The 8,833-nt window shown below is 60.5% G+C and overlaps 2 protein-coding genes across 2 annotated transcripts in view; one reads left to right on the top strand and one right to left on the bottom strand.

The window, feature by feature from the left end:
- The first annotated feature begins 447 nt into the window (after positions 1 to 447).
- SLC7A4 (solute carrier family 7 member 4) lies at positions 448 to 5,329 on the top strand. Its single transcript, XM_008697560.2, has 5 exons — positions 448 to 1,548; positions 2,183 to 3,204; positions 3,677 to 4,317; positions 4,581 to 4,689; positions 4,797 to 5,329. Exons 2-5 carry the CDS (start codon positions 2,223 to 2,225, stop codon positions 4,985 to 4,987), a joined length of 1,923 nt encoding a protein of 640 aa, XP_008695782.1. The 5' UTR covers positions 448 to 1,548; positions 2,183 to 2,222; the 3' UTR covers positions 4,988 to 5,329.
- A 1,293-nt stretch (positions 5,330 to 6,622) lies between these two features.
- P2RX6 (purinergic receptor P2X 6) overlaps positions 6,623 to 8,833 on the bottom strand; it is a 27,425-nt gene continuing 25,214 nt past the window's right edge. Inside the window, 4 exon segments of the mRNA XM_040619555.1 lie at positions 6,623 to 7,839; positions 7,925 to 8,002; positions 8,182 to 8,247; positions 8,328 to 8,421. Coding sequence (XP_040475489.1) covers positions 7,756 to 7,839; positions 7,925 to 8,002; positions 8,182 to 8,247; positions 8,328 to 8,421 — 322 coding nt within the window. The 3' untranslated portion in view covers positions 6,623 to 7,755.

Genomic DNA, 8,833 nt, shown 5'->3' with positions numbered 1-8,833 from the left:
AGGTGGTTGTTGATAGGGCCTTGGGGGAGCTTCTGTTACAAACCTGCCCCAGTCTCTTGGGTTGAAATGCATTTTTCTACATTTTTGTGGTGGCATTTCAGAACAAGAAACATCTGCTCATTTATGTTCAGGCCAAGGGGGAGCAAGGTAAGAGAGATGTCATCCCTGCAGGAAGTGGGAGCCCATCTGAAGCTCTTCGAGGCAACATCAGCCGAATATCAGAGGGGATCAAGGGGGGCGGCCAAGCAGAGTGCTCCAAGTGGCACCATCTTGTCTGGGAGCCCACCATCCTGTCACCAGCTCATTGATCCAGAGTGGCTGCTGGTACCCCTAACCCATTTGGGTTTTGCTTTGCTTGCATGGATTGTCATTATTTTGCTGTCACACCAACTTTTCCACTTTCAAAAAGTAGAAAGAGCAGGACAAAGACCCTTCAGCCCCAGGAATAAAAAAGCCTGAGGGGAATTTGTGATGGCTACATGACGGGACACGGGGACTGCCTGTGGTATGGGGAGTGGCATGGAGTAGGTGCTCAGCATATCACCTCTCACTGATACCCACAAGTGAGAAGCTGCTATTGGGGTCCCCCAGGGTTCTCCAAGCCTGACCGGTGCTCCTAGACCAGGAGGGGATGTCACTGGCATCTGTAGGGCCCTAGGGATGCCCTGAGCTGGAAGGCTATGGATTGCCGCCTTTTAGGACAAGGCTTAGAGCAGCCAGAATGAGTTCTTACAACTCACAGAACACTCCCAAAAGCTGTGCACTCCCTCGCCAATGTGTGAGGGTGGCTTACTGCCATCCCATTGTACAGGACATGTCAGGGATTGCCTGGGGCCACTCAGCCAGACCCATACCCTCATCTTACCAGAGGCTTGCCTGACTCTCTGCAGCCCCCTAAACGCCCCAATGTTGGGGGAGGGGAATTTGGATGGTGACCAGCTGAATGGAGTACATGTGCGGAGATGAAGAATCAAGGAGGGTTGGGCGCCTGGGTGGTTCATTTGGTTAAGCAACTGCCTTGGGTCAGATCGTGATCCAGCTGTCCTGGGGTTGAGTGCCACATTGGGTTCCATATTCAGCAGGGAGTCCGCTTCTCCCTCCAACCCTCCCCCCTCTCATGCGCTCTCTCTCTCTCTCTCTCTCAAATAAATACATAAAATCTTAAAAAAAAAAAAAAAAAGAATCAAGGAGGGTTACTGCAGCAGTGTCAAGCGGGTGGGTTCCAGATCCCTCCAAACCAGGTCCTTAACCTTGCGTGCCTCCCAAGACCGCCCCAGCGATCTGGATTAGTCACTTACCTGGTGGCCTGGGCTTCCTCATCTGTGAATCAAACACAGTTAACAGGACTTCCCTCGATCTGGTGAGTTCAGGTCTCCATCGTGTGAGGTATGGATACAGTGGGCCAGCTGGGTGCTTGTGTGACAGCGAGGTGGGTGGGGCCTCATGCTGGATCTGGCGCAGGAGGAGTGGGGGCGGGCTCTGCGCGCAGCCGGCGTCAGCCGGGCAGGGCAGGCAGAGCGTGCAGAGCAGCGGCGGCGGTGACAGCAGGTGAGTCTCAGCGACTCCTGTAGGGACATGGTTAAGCCTGAGAGGAGGAAAAGGCTCGGACACCCGGGTGGAAGTGGCTCCGCCGGCGGTGGCAGCGGCGGTGGCCTGTCGGGGCGGGGGCAGGGCAAGGAGCTTTGGCTTGGGGTGCCGGGCCAAGAGCGCCCCGCCTCCTGGCCGCCGGGGGCGCAGATACCCAAGTCCCACAGGGCGGTGTGTGCGTGTGTGCATGTGTGGTGGTGGCAAGTGCCACTGTCTGAGCCAGGTAGCCACCTGGCTCACGCCCAGGACAGCAGAGCCCCTCCTGTTCCGGGTCCTGGAGGCCGGGCCCAGCTCCCGGGAAGCCTGGGGTTTCCACCTTGCTCTCCGATGCCAGACCAAGGAGCGTTTCCCACCCGCACTTCCTGGAGCTGCACCCTTTTCACCCTTAGCACCTCCCCCCCCCCCCAAGCGCCCAGGTCCAGCTGCACAAGGCTCCCTCACCTGCCCAGAGGCAGACAGGAGCTCCGTTCCTCCCTGTGACTGATCCCAGCCCTCAGGCAAGCTAGCTATGCCGGCATTTGGGGCCCCAGGGGGATGAACGGAGCAGACTGAAGCCCTGGCTGGGCAACCTGTCATTCCCCTCTGGCCCTGGTAGGTGCCGGCAGCTGGCTTCCTGCTCCTCTCAGCTGCCCATCATGGTCAGGGGGCTGCCCAGCACCGCCAGCCTGGCGCGCTTCTGCCAGAAGCTGAACCGACTGAAACCACTGGAGGACTCTACCATGGAGACGTCACTGCGGCGCTGCCTGTCCACGCTGGACCTGACCCTGCTGGGTGTGGGCGGCATGGTGGGCTCAGGCCTCTATGTGCTCACAGGCACTGTGGCGAAGGAAATGGCTGGCCCTGCGGTGCTCTTGTCCTTCGCGGTGGCCGCCGTGGCCTCCCTGCTGTCCGCCCTGTGTTACGCAGAGTTTGGGGCCCGGTTGCCCCGCACGGGCTCTGCCTACCTCTTCACCTACGTGTCCATGGGTGAGCTGTGGGCCTTCCTCATCGGCTGGAACGTGCTCCTCGAATACCTCATTGGTGGTGCCGCTGTGGCCCGTGCCTGGAGCGGCTACCTGGACTCCATGTTCAGCCACCGCATCCACAACTTCACCCAGGCCCACACAGGAACCTGGCAGGTGCCCCTGCTGGCCCACTACCCAGACTTCCTGGCTGCTGGCATCATACTTTTGGCCTCTGCCTTCATCTCCTGCGGAGCCCGAGTTTCCTCCTGGCTCAACCACACCTTCTCCGTGGTCAGCCTGGTTCTCATCCTCTTTATCGTCATCCTGGGTTTTATCCTGGCCCGCCCGCACAACTGGAGTGCTGAGGAGGGGGGCTTTGCGCCTTTTGGCTTCTCCGGCATCATGGCTGGCACTGCCACCTGCTTCTATGCCTTCGTGGGCTTTGATGTCATTGCCGCCTCCAGCGAGGAGGCCAGGAACCCGAAGCAAGCTGTGCCCATAGCCATTTCCATCTCGCTCGGCCTGGCAGCTGCCGCCTACATCCTCGTCTCCGCCGTGCTCACCCTCATGGTTCCGTGGCACAGCCTGAACCCTGACTCCGCACTCGCTGACGCCTTCTACCGGCGGGGCTATAGCTGGGCTGGCTTCATCGTGGCGATTGGCTCCATCTGCGGTAAGGGGACTTTCAGGCAAGGTGGGAGTGAACAGGGCAGTGGGGCCCTGCCCTAAGCTTCCCGGGGAACACGTCTCCATCTGGGTCTGTTGCCAGTTGCATAACAGGTCCAGGATGGTGCTAATCATTAGACTCTCCACCCAGGCTTGTTGGAAGGACCCTACTCCCTGCCCGCTCCCAGTGGTACCTAAAATGTCAGTTCTGAGCATGAGCTTCCAGGTCCTTTCCTGGGAGAAGGACTCAGCCCTCATCAGATTCTCTGATGGGCCTGTCACCTAAATGAGGGTGTCCCATTCCTGGTGGTGGGGGTGGGGGGGGTAACAATCCAACACCCCACATAGACTCAGGCTCATTCTGAGACCCCAGACAAGCTCATGCCCATGTTCCCGAGGGGTTGTGCATGCCCCGGCTCCCAGCAGGGGCCCCTTGGGCCTATCCACCATGCTGACCAGTCCCCCGCCCTCTGCCACAGCCATGAACACTGTCCTGCTCAGCAGTCTCTTCTCCCTGCCGCGCATCGTCTATGCCATGGCCGTCGACGGGCTCTTCTTCCAGGTGTTTGCCCGAGTGCACCCCCGGACGCAGGTGCCCTTGGTGGGCATCGTTGTGTTCGGGGGCCTCATGAGTTTACTGGCGCTGCTGCTGGACCTCGAGGCACTGGTCCAGTTCTTGTCCATTGGCACACTGCTGGCCTACACTTTCGTGGCCACCAGCATTCTTGTGCTACGCTTCCAGAAGGCCCCTCCATCCAGTTCCCCAGGCCCAGCCAGCCCTGGCCCTAGGGTCAAAGAGTACCACTCTTTCTCAGACCACATACAGCTGGTGGGCACCGAGCAGGCCTCAGCCCCCGAGCCCGGGCAGCTGCGGCCAGCTCTGAGGCCCTACCTGGGCTTCCTAGCTAGGTGCAGCCCTGGAGCTGCTGTGGCTTGGGCACTCAGCATCCTGGTGGCCTCGGCCATCACCCTGGCCTGTGTGCTGGTCTTCGGGGACTCGGCCCTGCACCTCCCGTACTGGGGCTACATCCTGCTGCTCCTGTTCTGCTCTGTCGCATTTCTGCTCAGCCTCCTCGTCCTGGGGGCCCACCAGCAACAGCACCAGCAGGACACCTTCCAGGTACCGCCCCCAGCCCATGCCCACTGGCTCTCAGCCCAGCTAGCTCGTTTTGCCCCTTCCTCCTCTGCTATGCCAGGACGAACCAGGCTTCACAGGGTGGGGGAGGCCCGTACACCCATCCCTGTCTCTTTCGGCATGCTAAGCGGGCTCTTGTTTCCCAAATCTCCAGAGATGGAGAAAGGCTGTGTGGACTCTTGAGAAATCAGGCCCTGAGCCAGCAGACCTTCCCTGCAGCCCAGCCCAGCCCCGCTCTTGCCCCGCAGATCCCCGTGGTGCCCCTGACTCCAGCCCTGAGCATCCTCCTTAACATCTGCCTCATGCTGAAGCTAAGCTACCTGACCTGGCTGCGCTTCTCCATCTGGCTGCTCATCGGTGAGTGGAGGCCAGGCTTGGGGCCCTGGGTGGGCCACAGGAAGAAGGCAAGCCAGGAGGGCAAGCAGGGCTGCGACCTGCCCCTCAGTCTCCCACAACTCCTGCAGGACTCGCCGTGTACTTTGGCTATGGCATCTGGCACAGCAAAGAGAACCAGCGGGAGCCGCCAGAGCTGACCACGACCCGCTACGTGGTGTTCCCCAGCACCAGCCTGGAGGAGACGGTACAGACCGTGCAGCCTGCCAGCCAGGCGCCCGCCCAGGAGCCCAGCCCCACAGAGCAGCCTGCCGGTCCGTGAATGGAGCTGGAGGCCTGTCCATGCGTGTTCTGCCGTCCCCCACGTCCTCAGGAGCCCAGAGGGGCTGGGAGTCCCTTCTGTCCGAGCCAGCTCAAGTTTGCAGGCCTGCCCATGCTGAGGGGTCCTCGAGACCTTGGGGCCTTAGCCCAAGTGCCTAGTTTGGGGATGAGGGGAGTGGGCCATGGCCAGTGCCGCTGGGGTGAATATTTTGTCCAGCACCTTCCTGCTCATGAGCAATTCCTGCTATTCGGGCAGGTGGGGTGGGCTGGGGTGGGTGAGGGTGGGCGGGGGAGAGGCCCGCAGCCCCAGATATCCACAATAATAACCTCTTGGCCAGCCACGTGACCTGCTGCTGTGTCCACCATTTCATTCCTTGTGAAAGCACTGAGTGCTTTCCTGCCCCCAGGAACTAGGTGATTGTCTCCAATCCACAGCAAAGATGCCGCGGTTTGGCAAGAGGGAGGCACGGGCTCTGGGACAACCCTGAATCAGAGACACCACCCAGCCTGGGTCCTGGGGTCCTGTCCTCAGGCTGGTGCCCTCTGCCCAGCTCAGAGGGGAGCTATATACACCCCTACACACACCAGGAGAGGAGGGGGTCCATGAAAACAGCAGAGTCAGGCTCCCCCCCCCAGCTCCCCCATGTCCCTTGAGGGGGCAGATCCAGAGAGCAGAGCCTGGGCCCCAAAAAGGTCGTCTAGAAAGGGCAGTGGAGTTCCAGGGTCTTCCTGGGTTCCCAAGGCTCCCAGAAAGCATAGCATTTCCCCGAGGCCTGCCCAGGGCTCCTCTGAGGCGTGTGCCCGCATGGCCTGCAGGGCTCCCTTGGCGGTGCCCACCCACCTGCAGACTGAGCAACAGCTGCTTCCAGCCTCGGGCTCTGGCCACAGCTGCCTGCTGTCACACCCGGCACTTCTCCCTCTCCCCCCCTTCCCTCAAGGGCTTTGCCATAACGGCTCAGGATGGTACGTGCATGTGTGGTATACACGCCTGCGTACGGACGCACAAGCACCTCCGAGCCCAGCTGGTGGCCGTGAGGCCCCGGTCCTTTGGGGGGGGTGTCCCCAGGCCCCCCCCCCACCCCTTCCCCCACTGGTCTTGCTAAAGCCATGCCATGTCCATCATAGATGCTTCCAACTCCCTGTTCTGCCTATAAGGACTACACAGGAAGCTGCTGGGTTTAGCAGGCTTTACTCCTTGACTCTCTGCAGCTATAACAGCTTTCTCAGGGCCCTGAGGACAACCAGGTACATGTGACCCCACGCCAATAACCAGGCCTCAGAGCCATGTTCTCTCACCATGGCTCTCCTGAACCTGCCTCCGCATGGACACTGCTCTGGGGATTGAGAAGCGGCAGAGACCCCTGAGGCTCCAGGTGCCAGATAATGCCAGATGCTAGGCCAGCCTGAGCCCCAGCCCTGGCCTCCCAGCTGGTCTTTGTTGCTCCCCCGCCAAGCTGCCAGCACGCCCCTGGTCACCAGGGACCCATGAAAGAGAAGTCCCTTGGCTTCCTCGGGAGGGCACTCCCAAATTCCTGCCTCTGCCCTGGGACCACAGGGAGTTTGGCTCCTGCAGCCCATGACTGTGGGACTCTGGGACAGGGGAAATTCTCCAGCAGGCGGGACTCAGACCACAGAAAGATACCAACCCAGCCCGCTGGGGGCTTTTGTGTCCTTTGTTAGGGACATTCCTTCCTGCCACTGGGCTCTGCCTGGGGTTAGGGTTAAGGTCTCCTGCATGCAGTTGCCTCAGGCTGGGACGAGCAGATGCTGGGACAGGTTCTTAGATATGACCTTGGGTAGCAGTGAATTCCAGATGTACAGCCTCCCTACCCCCATGGCTCCAGTAGGCAGGTTCTAGGGTTTGGGCTGGGGCTGGGGGGTTAATGAGGAGGCTTACAGAAGATCCCAAAGGACCCAGTGACCACCATCTCAGCCCCTCCGTACCATCCTCCCTATCCCAAACCCCATAGCCCAAGGGCTACTACCAGCGAGGGGCTGATGCTGATAAACAGCAGATGTGAGACCAAAGGGTGAATGTGTCCTGCCTGGGGTCCCAAGGGGTTGGATTATCTGCCTACCCACTCTTCATTCCATGGGCTAGGCCCAGAGTTGGGTAGGAACCTGGCCCAGGCAACCCAACAGCAGAGCAGCCTGACCTCTCTTATCAGGCTTCTTTCTACCTTGCTTCAGACTCTGGTTGCACAGTCCCCAGTGGAATACAGCTGAGAGGGAGGGGCTCTACCTATGATAGGGGTGCTACAATAGGGGTGCTGGCAGAGGGAGGAGGGCTGGAGTCTGCCACAGCCAGTGGGAGGGTCGGTGCTGACAGCTGGTGAGCAGGCCACTGCTGGGAACACTGGTGATGGAGACTAGGAGTGAGTTCTCTAGACCTACACACGGCAGGCACCCCACTGGACCACAGCCCTGCTGCGTGGGTGCCCCAGGGTCTCCCCTTCTCCGCGGCTCCTGTTCTGCTTCAAGTCTCTACACAGAACTGGCTTCTGTGCCTCCCTCCGCCGCCAGGCAGCACCCTGCTGAATCTGGATTCAGTGGAAGGACAGTCGGTCTGGGAGTGGAAGGGTGGGATTTTCCCCCAACCCCCACCCTGGTCCTGCTGGGGCTTTATCCAGCAGGTCCCCAAGACAGGACCCCCACCCGGCAAACGAGCAGGAAACAGTCACAGGCCTCGGGAGCAGGCCAGTGCGTGGGGGCTGGAGCTTGGGCATGGCCACTCTGGTGTTGGTGTCTGGTTCCCAGACTGGGTCCCCTCTAAGACACCTGGGCAGCTACGTGCGGGGGTGTAGAAGCTGGCTCTGTCTCCTCAGAGTTGGTGGTCACCTTCGGGGCCTTTGCCTGCAGATGAGAACATCAGATCAGGGTTCTGGTCAATATCCTCCAAAGTGTACAGAGCGAGGGTCTGGACAGGCCCGCAGCTCACCTCCTCATATTTGGTACTCCAGTAGAAATGGGCTTCTTCATCCACGTACAACAGCAGCAGGTCACAGAAGAAGGTGATCTGGGACAGGCGGGGCAGATCTGTGTCTTGGCCTTCAGCCTGCCCTTCGGCCACCTCCCCAGCTCTCACCCCCAGACTCAACGCCATGCACGGTGGGGGTCGGGGCGCTCGGTGTGCCCTTGGGCAGGCTGGGCGCACAGTCGCTGCAGCCAGAGGGAGCCCACGTTGGCCAGACTCACCACACCCAGCCAAGCTGCTCCGGTGCCCAGAGTGATGGTTGTGGGGATGAGCCCGAACTTCCCTGCCTGAGACCGACGTGGACTGAGCCTCCGGGGCTATGACCATCTCCCCCTCACACGCCCCCCCCTCACCCAGCGCCTCCTACCTGTCCAGTGACGAGGATGTCGAAGCGGACCCCAAAGAGCTTGAGCAGACTCCGGGCCTCCACACCTGAGGCCTTCCACCAGTGAGTGGCTGTCCTGAGGGCAGGAAAGAAAGTCTGGTGGCTTGCTCTGCTGCCACTCCTGGGCTGGCCCGACCCTCCCAGGCTTCTTCTTACTCATCCATTGACTCTATAAACCCCCAGCCCCAGCTGTCTCAGCCATGTGTCATTGTTTGGGACAGAGGGGAAAGACCAACTGGGACCTACCTGCCTCTTGGAAGCTCCTTGCCTGCTGAGGGGACAGAGGGGACAGAAAAATCCCTACACAGGCACTGGCAGTGGGTATGAGGGCAGGGAGGGAGGCAAGCCCTGGGCTGTGTGAGTCTAAAGGGTGAAGGGGAGGTCAAGGGGCATCACTCCAGGCCTGGTGTCTGTTGTGTGCGTATGCGTGACAATGACCAGGTGACAAGAAGTGACAGGAGGATTCTGGCGGGCGGGCGGGGGGGGGG

The sequence above is a fragment of the Ursus maritimus genome, unplaced genomic scaffold, assembly GCF_017311325.1.
Source record: "Ursus maritimus isolate PB19 unplaced genomic scaffold, ASM1731132v1 scaffold_33, whole genome shotgun sequence".
NCBI classification, from domain to species: Eukaryota; Metazoa; Chordata; class Mammalia; order Carnivora; family Ursidae; genus Ursus; species Ursus maritimus.
This window is presented reverse-complemented; position numbering and strand designations above follow the sequence as displayed.